At 43.9% G+C, this 11933-nt stretch overlaps 1 protein-coding gene across 1 annotated transcript in view; it reads right to left on the bottom strand.

The window, feature by feature from the left end:
* ZNFX1 (zinc finger NFX1-type containing 1) overlaps positions 1–11709 on the bottom strand; it is a gene marked incomplete at its 3' end in the record, with an annotated part of 11957 nt that extends 248 nt beyond the window's left edge. The window contains exons 1-12 of the mRNA XM_029085133.1: positions 10068–11709; positions 9149–9277; positions 8742–8890; positions 8371–8523; positions 7808–7925; positions 7349–7596; positions 7092–7231; positions 6635–6789; positions 5853–5998; positions 5384–5494; positions 4575–4670; positions 6–2324 (exon numbers count right to left, since the gene is read on the bottom strand). Of these exons, the coding sequence (XP_028940966.1) occupies positions 6–2324; positions 4575–4670; positions 5384–5494; positions 5853–5998; positions 6635–6789; positions 7092–7231; positions 7349–7596; positions 7808–7925; positions 8371–8523; positions 8742–8890; positions 9149–9277; positions 10068–11589 (5286 nt within the window). The remainder of the gene's footprint in view (positions 1–5; positions 2325–4574; positions 4671–5383; positions 5495–5852; positions 5999–6634; positions 6790–7091; positions 7232–7348; positions 7597–7807; positions 7926–8370; positions 8524–8741; positions 8891–9148; positions 9278–10067) is intronic.
* Between the last annotated feature and the right edge of the window lie 224 nt (positions 11710–11933).

The following is an 11933-nucleotide window of genomic DNA, read 5'->3' as shown; positions in this document are numbered from 1 at the left end:
AGAGCGTGGTTTGTGCCCCCGATGACAGCGTGGCACTCAGGGCACTTACCCCTCTCCATCGCCCCCCCGCAGTCCCCAATCACGTAGATATGCCCATTTCTGCACTTGAACCAGTGGCCGCGGGGACAGCCGATAGCACTGACAATCTGCACCCGCTCAACTTCAGAGATCCCCAGCCCTGACACAGGCAAGGCAGTGCAGAGCCTCTCCAGGCCAGCCTTCACCACAGCCTCGTCTTCCTCTGTGAATTTCTTTGACCCTTCCAGGATGTCACGGGCACTGGCAATCTCTGCTGCAAGGACGGGGGTGATCATCCCACTTGCACCTTTGTGCCTTGCTAAGAGGCTCAGCAAATAGGTCAGTCTCTGGATCTCAGACTGGAGGTCAGAGAGTTCCTGTCCTGTAAAACTGAGGCGTGGCTTATCCAGCCACTCCTGGACTTCACCCAACCGCTTTCGCAGCCCTTTCCTCTCACTCGCATCAATTTTGCTTATAGAATTGGTTAGGTCTGCTACGCGTTCATAGAAGTTAAGCTGGTTCTCAATTAGTCCAATACTCTTTGTAGAGAGATCAGAAGCTTTCAGTTTATCTTCTAGCATGAGGTACTTAAGGGGTAGATTCCTCTGTAGAACAGCATTCCCTGCCAGTGCAGCCTGCAGTCTTTGTCTGCTAGACTCAATTTCCTGTGCTGGGCCTTGGATTTTCTCTTTCACCTTTTCTATCTCATCTAGCCGCTTTTTCACAATGGTGCCATATCTCAAATTCTTTCTGATAGGTGTCTGACAGATAGGGCACACCTTCAGCTTGACGACATCATCATCTTCATCCATATAATGGTCAAGGCCTTGGGACTCAAAGACATGGCCACAGTCTTCAAGCTGTACAAATCGAGCGTCTGGGTCTTCCTCAAAGCCAAAAAAGATCCGTGTGAGTTCCTCACGGTCACAAACAAGGCACTTCTTTGGGCAGGGCTCTCCACACAATCCAATACAAGGATGACCACAGCACAGTAGCTTAGCACATGGCATGTTGCAGCGAGGCCTATTGCATGGTTCAGAGCAAAGATTGGTACACTGGTAGTGCTGGCACCACCACTCGCATGGCTCGGCACATGGAAAACAGCTCTCTCCACATTTCTTTCTACACCTACTGTGGATACAGTGGTTCTGACATTCCAGCTGACAGGGGGGGCATTCTGTAGTACAAGGCTGCTGACACTTGTGGAAGCAGATCAAGAAGCGCTTGCACGGGCTGTTACATGGCTTATGAAATCTTCCTTCAAAGCAGGTATGACAGGTACCTGAGCATACATGACCACACTCCAATGTGACAGAACACTTGGTCTTACATTCCACAGGCTTCCCATGTTCCATCTCCTTAGTGATCCAGCACTTAACTTGCTGGTTGTGGCCACATTTCAGCATGACCGTAACCAGTTCAGGACACCGCTTAGTGCATTCCGGCCCACAGAATTTGTTGCATGTGTGCCCACAGTTCAATTTTTTCTGGCAAGGTTCTTGGCAAAGAAACTCACTGTCTGGAGTAGAGCATGGCACCATCTGCAGGTGGCCACACTCAGAAATAGTTTTCTCTACCACTACCATGCATGGTCCACATGGCTCATAACATGACCGTGGACAGCGGTGCCCATCTGCACAAAGCACCTTTTGACAAGGCTTCAGACACTGATACGCTCTGTGTTGTGTGTCATATGGGTGACATGCCCTTGTGCAAACATGTCCGCAACTCAACCTAAATTCACAGGGACGACTACAGCCTCCTTCTGGGACTTTGCTGAAGTCTGCTGCTGTAGACACCAGTGTCTTCGTTTCAGGGTGGTTTTGACAGCAAAGCACCAAGGAGTGGCCAATATGACCCTTCTCCCGAAGGGTGTGAATGATCTTGCTCCAGAGAGGAATTCTGCCAAGCATTCGCATATTTCCAATACAATACAGCCCTTTCTTAGCTCTGGATAATGCTACACATATCCGATTAGGGATCTGTAAGAAGCCAGTTCTCTCCTCTTTGTTGCTCCGCACAAGTGACAGCAGAATAATATCATTCTCTTCCCCCTGGTATTTATCTACTACATGAACCTTCACACCTGCAAAGGTCTTGGCTGGCATGAGCTTACGCAGACAGAAAAGCTGTCCAGTGTAAGTAGTGAGAATGGTGATCTGAGAAGGTAGATAATCCTGACACAAGAAGTATTTGCACAGTTCCACTACAAACTGGGCCTCATGTGGGTTCTGGTGGCTTTTCCCTTCTTGGATCTCTTGCTCAGGGAAGTCATGTTCCACAAAGAAGAGGTTAGATAAGATACCCTGAAACAAGAGAAAGGAATGTCAGAAACAGAATTCTAGCTTCTCTCACTGCAGCCTGTTTCCACATCCCTGATTATCCACTGACAGGAAGACTCTTAAAGAGAGGACTATGGTGTGCAGTTACTGCATACTTTGGCAGTTTCCTCTTAGATTTCCATAGCATATTCATCAGATAGGAATTTAAGCTTATTAATCACATTTCAGCTTATTAGTGACATTTCAGTATCCTAATATGAAATCAGTTCCTGTGGATGATTTTATTCCCTGTCTTTTCAGAGGTGTTTCTACTGTACCTTTTCAGGTTATAGAAAAGAGAGGATGAAGATGCTAGTAACATTTCTCAAAGCATCACAGTTCCATTTCACATTCATGTATTGTTACAGCCATGTGGGAAAAGACAGTAAGTTACAAGTACACAGAGCTTAGCACTTGCCTAAAACTGCCTAGCAAAAAACATTCCTTCCCTGTTACTGCAGTAAAAACGAAGAAGCGAGGAGGATTGCTTTTCCACCAGGAAAACTAGGAACACTAAGGACTTCAGCAGTCACTTACCAGCTCCAGGGGTACAGAGTTGCCTGCTCAGCTGTTCAAAAATTCTATTTGCCTTGAGTTAGCAGGGCCCTTTAATTTTTGCCTGTTAACTGGAATTCTACCCATAACAAACTATTGGGCTGCATGCCAAAATCCAGAGACTGTCTTTATCAGGAAAAGAACAGTTTTTGTGTAGACTGCTGTACAATTTAGTTCAGTTATTGTACTATCACCTATGTTGGTTATTGTACTAGACAGGAAGGTTCAATTTTGATGCCTTTTTATATCTCAAGTTTGTTTTAAGGCCAGATGGAACCATAAGATTCTCCAGAATAGCTTCTCATAGGAGAAATGGGGTAAAATTTTGTCATCTCCTAAGTGGTTGTGTGTTTTGGGTGGGGCTTTTATTGGGAGTTTTTTGTTGTTGTTGTTGTTGTTGTTGTTGTTGTTGTTGTTTTGGGTTTGTGTTTTGTTTTTTTTTCTTGGTGGGGGTTCCATTTCTTTTTTTGTTTGTTTGTTTGTTTGGTGTTTTGGGGGGTTTTTTCGTTTATTTATTTATTTAACTAAAGCCTCTTCTACAAAATAATTGATCTGGATTTCAAGATACCAAAGAGGACTTGCCACTTTCCCAGACAGCTTATTCTAAGTAATTTAGTAACCTCCAACATTAATTTTCTCTTGTCTGGTTTCAGAATTCTGCTGTAGTTTTCCATATGCTTTCCTCATTCCGTTAAAGAGCTTTTAACTAATTAATACTGTATTTTCATGAAGAGAGATTTACACAGGCTAAGCTACTGTAATCCTCTTTCTGTAACTACCTCCAGTTCTCCCAGAGTATTCAGTCACTTGTGTTTCAGAGATCCAAGGGCTAGCTCTGATACAGCATAGCAGTGTAACCTTGGCTAAGACTGCTGGGGAAATAGTTGTGACAGAGAGCTGTGAGCAGGTCTGCGGAACAGGGCTATGCAAGGTGAAATTACAGGTAAAATTACAGAGATATCATTAATAGTTCAAAGATGCAAGAAAAGCACCAACATGGAGAAATACAAAAATCTCAGAGTGGGAAAATACAAATCACAAAATAGGAAGTTAGTGTTAAGATGGAAACTCAGTAACATTTAGGATAAAGCAGAGGCTGATACTTCCGACTGACGCCTGCCTGACTATAGCAAAGCCTCTTCAAGTGTCTTATGGTGTGGCAAGCATACTAATGCTTATAACTTACTAAATTCCAGCTGTTTATTGTGTGTGTTAACCAATAAGCAATTGCTTTATACTTTTAAGCTGAATAGATCTTGTTTGGAGATGACACGTATTGATAAAATGCCTGAACAGAGAACCCAAGGAAGGAAGGTTCCAGTAACCAAGCCACCTATCTTACGTTGGAGTTTCATATATTATGCTTTAAGTTTCTCATTTAAGATTTCTTCCTAGCTTTCAATCTCCTACAATTCTTTTGGTCCCTCTGCCATTTTTCACTGTTCTTTGAAAGTCACCAGTACTGGATCCATTTCCAGTGTCCACCATCACTAATGCCAGAAGAATTACAAATTACTTGCCTACTTCTGTATCATACATTTCCTTGATTCAGGTATACATTTCAATAACTGAACTTGATCTAAGAATTTGAAAACCTTGAACAGTGTATTTTACAGAAACTCATTTTAGCTTACTAGCTACAGGGGACGAAAGCAATAGCGTGGATTGCTGAAAACTCACTTTTATGTTCTCATACTTGAGGACAGAGGGATGGTTCTCCAACTTCTGGTATATATGAGGACAGAGAAGCTGGGCAATTTCAGGACGCATACGGTGCTGAAACACAAAACAGCTTTATCAGTCTTGAGGAAGGAGCACCATATTTCCCTGTCAATATTCTGTTGTTCCACTGTACAGACTGTGGCTGAAAACAAGACAAGGATGACTTTACAGCAAGAGACAAGAAGGGAGCATCTCCCAGTCCTCACCCTGCCTTGCGCCATAGCTGCCACCACCAGCAATTACAGGGGGCATAGTAGCAGAGTATTTTCAAGAGAATAATTTATCAAGGTTGTTGTAGTAAGAATGCTGTTTTCAGTGCAAATCTAAGAACATTGTTCTAGATAACAAAAACCAGCACCTCACTTAAACTACTACGTGAACTCTTACAGGTAGTTTTAGTGCAGGACTGCTGGAGGTATAATTAACCTTCCCACGCACCAAGATAGATGATTATAGCAATTTAGCAGGAAGCAACCTGAGAACATCTGTGCTGTGAGTCTCCAGAGTTCTGAAAGTTTCAGCTGCCACAATAAGCTATGTTTGTTGCACTAAAACGTGGGAACTACAGTGCTATGGACAACATCACTGAATAATTGGAAATATACTGGAACACTGTGGCGGTTTGACAGCTCTTACCATTCTTCTCAGGAATTACATAGCACATTCTTTTCTTTTAGGCTGCTCTAAGTGTAAAAATATAAACTTAAGTGTATTGTGAACTTAAAACAACCTAAATGCAAATGGAGTTTTTAATAGCTCTTCCTCACTTGGTATTTTAGACGGACGAAGGGGAAATTGACTTTCACCAGCCGTTCAAAGAGAGAGACTTCCAGATTGAAGTTCTTGGCCAGGTCATATACATTTGCACTAGGCCGCAGCTGAAAGAGAAGGGATAGGAAGTTCACATTTTAGTACTTCTCCTATCTATTAGTAAGGCTTTGCACTCATTTCTTCTTCTGTCACTGGCCCCCCACAGAAAAGCCAGAGACTGGATTCTTGCAGAAGTGCTAAATATCAAAGTTAGATACAGTCACAACTGAAGTGCATACAAGCTCATGTAAAATCATACCAATTAAACTAAAACACAAGTCCCACAGGAGCTCTACTCCAAAACTACAGGAAACAGGACTTGTGGTACCTGTGGAAACTGGAGAGCAGTAAGCCTAGGCTCACATATAGTGCTTCGTAAAGGTCCTAGTTCATTTGCACAACAGAGGCATTAGTCATGGATGTTACCTGCTGGTGATCTCCAATGAGGATGAGATGCTGGCAAGCTTTACTCAGAGTAGTAATGGTGTGAGCCTCAAGCACCTCTGCTGCCTCTTCTACAATGACAATTTGTGGCTCTACTTTTTGTAAGATCTGACGGTATTTGGCAGCACCTAAGCAAGGAGAGAAGACAAACCTTAGCAGAATATAATTACATGCAGGCAGTATCACAAGAGTTTTCAGAGAAGGGAGTAGGCTGTTATCTCAGAAAAGACTGGGGTTCTTCCCAAGGTCCTCCAAGACTCAGCTTTTTAAGCTTTAAAACAGCACCATACCAAGGATGGCTTCTATATGAAGAGTTATTAGGGAAAGCAGGTGGGGATTAGAGTCCTATACCTGCCTTGTCCCTTTCCCAGCACTCTCTTCAGGATACTCAAGAGATACCTTCTCAATACATTGATCAACACACACAAATAAACACATTACAAGGACCTTTACACTATCATCACCAGAAGGTGATGTGGGTATAGCTGCACTTTACTCAGGCATAAGAAGTGGAGTATTTCTATTAGAAGAATGTTGTTTGAGATAGAAGTGCAAGAGTGCACAAAAACTGTTCATGCAGTTAACTGACGAGTCGCACAATAGCCACATTTGCAAAGGGAGTCAGAGATTAAGAAGGCTGCAGACTAGTGCAGAGCCTGACCAAGGCTGTCAAGCAGCACATGATACTAATCTTTTGTCAATAAGGTCCTTTAACCATTACAGGATGCAGTGCAATACTGGTTTGCTTCCCAACTGCTGTGCACCTGTAGTTGTCATCCCCACAACTTGGGCCTCCTTGAGAATGCAGAGATCTTCCTGCAGCCTCAGTTCTGTCAGCCTTTCTGCTGCTGCCTGATATTGCTGTTCATGCTGCAGAATCCTCCGTCGAATAAACCCCTGATAGGTCTGCAGCCAAAGCCTAAGAAGAAAGTGCCATTATCACACACAGCAAGGGGAAGAAGATAGTGATCCAAAAGTTCTGAGTGGATTCAGTTCAAAACTTCCTCTGTGTCTTGTGGGCAAGATATTATTAGCATCTGTACTTAGTCCCAAACACACACAGTGGAGATGACAGATGATCCCATGCAATACAGGGAAGGTAAGAACAAGCATGTTCAAATAAGGAGTTGAACAGATACAGACAAAAACACCATGGTTTGACAGAAAGAGCTCACAAACTGGAACAGTCATAGGAAACATTTGCCTGACAGGCTTTGTTACCTGTAAAGCTTCCAGCGAGAGCTCAGATCAAGTTGCCACAGATCCTGAATAGCCTTGGCCTCTAACTCTGTCATTGCACTCAGTTTACGGAGCTCAACCTTCATCTTCTGTTTCATTTTCTTCCTCTGGGCAGCAGTTATCTGCAGAAAAAAAGCTCCCCAATAAGCAGTTACAGCAAAGATTCTTTTGTATTAGCATCCCCATGTTATTCTTTACACAGTCAAGCAGAGCCAGAGCATACTACTGCACTCCGTTACCTCCCACTGCATAGTCTTCTGTTGTGGCTGGGCTGTTCCTTCTTCCTGGTCCTCCAGCTTCATAGCCAACAGCATGTTGGCTAGCTCATGAACAGCTCTGTGATCTTGTTCCTTCCTTCCCTGAGGCTTTGCTGTCTCTTCATCCTCAATCACTCTGTCAGCTTGAATCAGGTCAGCTTCCTCTGGGATCTCCAAAAGCTTCTCTTCTGCTTCCTCTTCCCACTCCTCCTCTCTCTGCTGCTGACAACCTGTGAGAGCCACCAGTCACATGCAGTAAGCAACAGCCACTCTAGCAGAATCACAGCGTAGCAGTCAGATCACTGTGTGGAAATCAAGGTCAAGCAGCGTCTCTTTTTTGGCACACATGCATTGCGTAGGCAAACACATCTGGAGAGGATGGGGGGAGGGGTGTTTGCCTGTTTGGGTTTTTTTGTTCTGTTTTTCGGTTGGGTTTTTTACCTGGATTCTCAGCCCCTATATTCTCTGCAGCATTCTGGGTGAAGACGGTTACACCAAGGCCCAGCCACTCCAGAATCATCGAGTGTTGTGAAGCACTGTAGTTAGACTCCTCATCATCCTCATATAAGGAAAGTAAAATCAGCCACGCTTATTTCACTTCACTTATTTCACTTAGGATGAGACCAAAGCAGCACCTTGCAGCAGCAGGAAACTAGGACAAGTCCCCCAAGAGACCTACAGAGCCTTAAAGTGCTAGCAGCCTCAGATCTTCAGAAAGAGCATTCCTCCTCCCCTTCAGTTTAAGAGACTCTTGTTTGGGTACTTCTATTTTTATGCTGATAAAGAACACTTAGAATCTTTGCAGTTTAAAGGAGCAAAATTTAAAGCCCCTGCCTGCCCTGTCCAGTCTAGACTATTGTCACTTGGCACAGCTTGCTGTTCACTCCCTCACCTTCCTAGTAGCCAAGTGATGCTAAAAAGAAGTGTGCTTGAGAAACCCCAGACTCATTAGCAGAAAAGGTAGTAAGCATACGTTGGGACTGCTTGACTCAGAAGAAAGGGACCTCTCTTACCAGACCATTCATCAGACTGTCCCAGTGCTGGGGCGCAATGCACGCTTCCAAGTGGCGCTCATGCAAAACTCCATATGTGGTGCACTCTAAGTGCTTCGCTCCTTCATGGAGCTCCTGCTCAGCCTGTTTCATCTCACTGGTTATCTACTCATAACAAAGAGAAAGAAGGAATCATCATACTCTGAGAAAAAAAGTTCAAAAACAGCAGGACAATAAACTGATCAAGTGAGCAAGGACAGAAGAATTAAAAGGCTGACTTCAGTGTAAGACAAGGTCAAAGAACAAGTATGGAGGAAGTTTAGTTAGCTTCTCCAATGCACAGGGAACCCAGTCCCATAATCTCCAGTGAACTCTGCACATACATTCACATAGGCTCTCCGGAGATGCACTGGCAAGTTGTAACGGAATTCACACTTCTTCCTCAGCTCCCTCAAGGTGAATTGCTTCAGGATCTCACTGCTACTTCTGCCCCCAACACGCACCATCCCATGTTTTTGGAATGTGTATATTCCTGGGAATGAAAGAGAAAAATTAGTAGGAAAGAAGCAAGCTCTGTTTTTCGCAGTAGGACAAGGGGTAGGGAGAAGGCCCTTTGTCTACAAATGCTACACTAGATTGGTCTGAGTGAAGTTTTCTTACTGTGTATGAATGGGGCCTGAGTGGATAGAAAAAGCCAAAAGGGCAGGTCATCATACCAGAAGATGGACAAAGTAAGAGTTGTACTATAATTTCTACCTGACCATCCATCATACTTGTCAGGTACTCTTACCTTCTAAGAACTGATCCAGTGCATGGTTAGTGTAGCAGACTATAAGGACAGGAGACTGGACAGTGCTTTGCCACATATGCTTATTAGTCAGGAGAGCCTGAACAATCTTCAGACCCACGTAAGTCTTCCCTGCAAAACAAGCTCAGAATCAGAAAAGGGTAATCCGTCCTCTTTGGAGTACCTTGAAATACAGGAATCATCAAAACCAGATGTAAGACTTCCGGGCTGCAAATCTGGTCTCTGCCAAGAGAGCTGACTCCCAGAGGTAACTAGTTTACAAAATGCAAAGTAACATGACACTGTCTTTCTGGCCTGTAGTTGGGCAAGACGATGCTCTGCAAAAATGCTGTATTTTGGTTTATGTGCTGGACCTAGATCCAGGGTTTCCTCTGCCACTGCATCCCCCAGCCCACTCCGGTTCTGGCTTCATGCATGACACTTGGCTGCACATGCAACATCCACATACTACTGGAATACAAGCAGTGGTGCTTATTGAGTTCAGGTACCATTTAAAAAAATTACAGTTAAATCTTGTAATGCTTTATTCACACAGAGAATCATAACTGAACACTCCCAATGTTCTAACATGCTACGAAGACAAATAGAACTGTTGCAGAGCAAGAGGTATCATGTTATCAAGGATGGTTAAAATTTTTTTCACACCAATACACAAGTAGAGCCAATAGTGCAGTTGGTGTCTACTTGCTACTAGGTCAGCAATGCATAAGATCAGATATGGGTATTTGAGGATATTTTAACCCTCTCCATAGCTCACGCTAACTGGGCTACTCAAGCATCAATCAGACATGGGACTAAAGCTTTGGAGACAGTACAGCTGGCTTTCTGTGAAGTTAATATCCCTAAATGGGGGAATCAAGAACTCCTTAAGTGACAGAGACTTAAAGCAAATGTTTCTCACCAGTCCCAGGAGGTCCTTGGATAATAGCCAGCTCCTTGGTGAGTGCAGTACTCAATGCCTGCATCTGAGACTCATCTAATCTCAAGGTTTCCATTGAAGGCCACTGTTTGGGATCTAGAACATGGACACTTTGCCTTCTCAAACCATCAGGGTACACCTCTTCATCTGACAGGGGATCTTCCATCAAGGGTGCAAAGTTGTAGGCAGTATCCATTGTCAAGTATGTTGGCTTCTTCACCTGTGTGTTGCATTCCACAATGTACCTCTGGAATGGGACGTCTTCTTCCTGGATTTCCTGTAACCCTTCTAACACATGTCGATAGGCCTCAAAGTAGGCAGTTGTCTCTACCATGAGGAAGGAGTCTGAGGGGTGAACCTCTGCCAGCAGTGCCTGGCTCTCTGCATTAAAACATAGCTGCACAACTCCATGGGCAAGATCTGCATTATCACGATTAGAAACAGTGGCAAAAAGGCACGTTTCAAAGTGATCTTTGGACATGCAGACCAAGGATCCATATAGCAACCGTTTGGAATTTTGCCATCGTATAAACCTCAATGGTTTTATGTCAAACTGGACTTTGTAAACAATACCAGTTGGGGAACAGAGAGGGGTAATAATCCGTGTGTCAAAGTAGATTCTGATATCATCAAATTTTTTCTTTCTCAAACCTTTGTCCTCAAAGCTCTGCAAAAGCTCCAAGATACCTTCCCTTAAAGGCCTTACAAAGTCTTCTCTCAAAAGGCGGAAATGGGTGTCAAGATAAATGCTGGTGCTCTCATATCTTCCAGAAACAATATTGGGACGTAGAAAGGGGTTCTTATCATGGTGTACCTCATTATACGTTGGAAAAATGGTCATTGTACGATAGGTTTCTTCTTGACCATCAGTCCAAGGCTGCATAAGAGTATAGTTATCAGCCCTCAGTGTGCCTTCACGTCTCTTCTCCTGCAGATGCTGCACAAGCATCTGGACTTTATTTAGATTCTTCTCTGTTTCTTCCATGATGTCCACACCAGAAGCTCTCAGGGCATTTATGGATGCTGGCAAAACTGTCAAGAGAATGGAGATTTTCTGCACAGAGCTGGCTGGGAAAATACTAATCAGGTCCTGAAGAAGTGAAATGATGTTGCTAATATGCACAGGGTACTGATGACGTACAGCAGGGACTGCTTCTGTTATCGCATCAGACAAATACTGTGGCAGACAGATCTTGAGAAAGTTGGACTCCTTCACCATTCCAAGAAGCTGTTGGACACTCTGTCTATCCATTCGGGAGCTGCATGCTTTTCGAAGCACCTGGCAAACAAGCTGAAGGAAACTGGGTTTCATAGCTGTTTGGGAAAGAAGTTCCTTCAAACCCAAACTGGAAGCAAGTGTGATGACAATTTCTGAAGGGTCTTTCTGGAGGAGACCTTCTAGGAATTTATAGCCAATCTTTTTGACTTGCTGAGGCTGCTCACTGAGCCAAGCACCACCTGGAGTAGAGTTCTGGTAGAAATGAGGACTCTCCTGAGGTTGCATCCTCCTTTGCCTACCTTCATTTTCCTGCCCATTCCTCAGCTTTCTAGCTTCTTCCTGGGCTTGTCCACCTTGATACCTCTTTCCCCTACCTTCATTTTCTTGCTCATTCCAAGGTTCTCTGGCTCTCTCATGTGCTTGTCCGCCTTGATACTTCCTTCCTCTACTTACATATTCTTGCTCATTCCAGGGTCCTCTGGCTCTCTCATGTGCTCGTCCACCTTGATACCTCATTCTCCTTCCCTCATTCTCCTGTTCATTCCAATGTCCTGTGGCTCCACTGTCAGCCTGTTTACCTTGGTTTCTTGGTTTATTCTTGCTTGATTGAGGAACACTCCAAATCCAAC

Source organism: Antrostomus carolinensis, unplaced genomic scaffold (assembly GCF_000700745.2).
Source record: "Antrostomus carolinensis isolate BGI_N321 unplaced genomic scaffold, ASM70074v2 scaffold40105, whole genome shotgun sequence".
Lineage (NCBI taxonomy): Eukaryota > Metazoa > Chordata > Aves > Caprimulgiformes > Caprimulgidae > Antrostomus > Antrostomus carolinensis.
The sequence above is the reverse complement of the archived record's forward strand: the minus strand, read 5'-3'. Positions and strand labels throughout refer to the sequence as shown.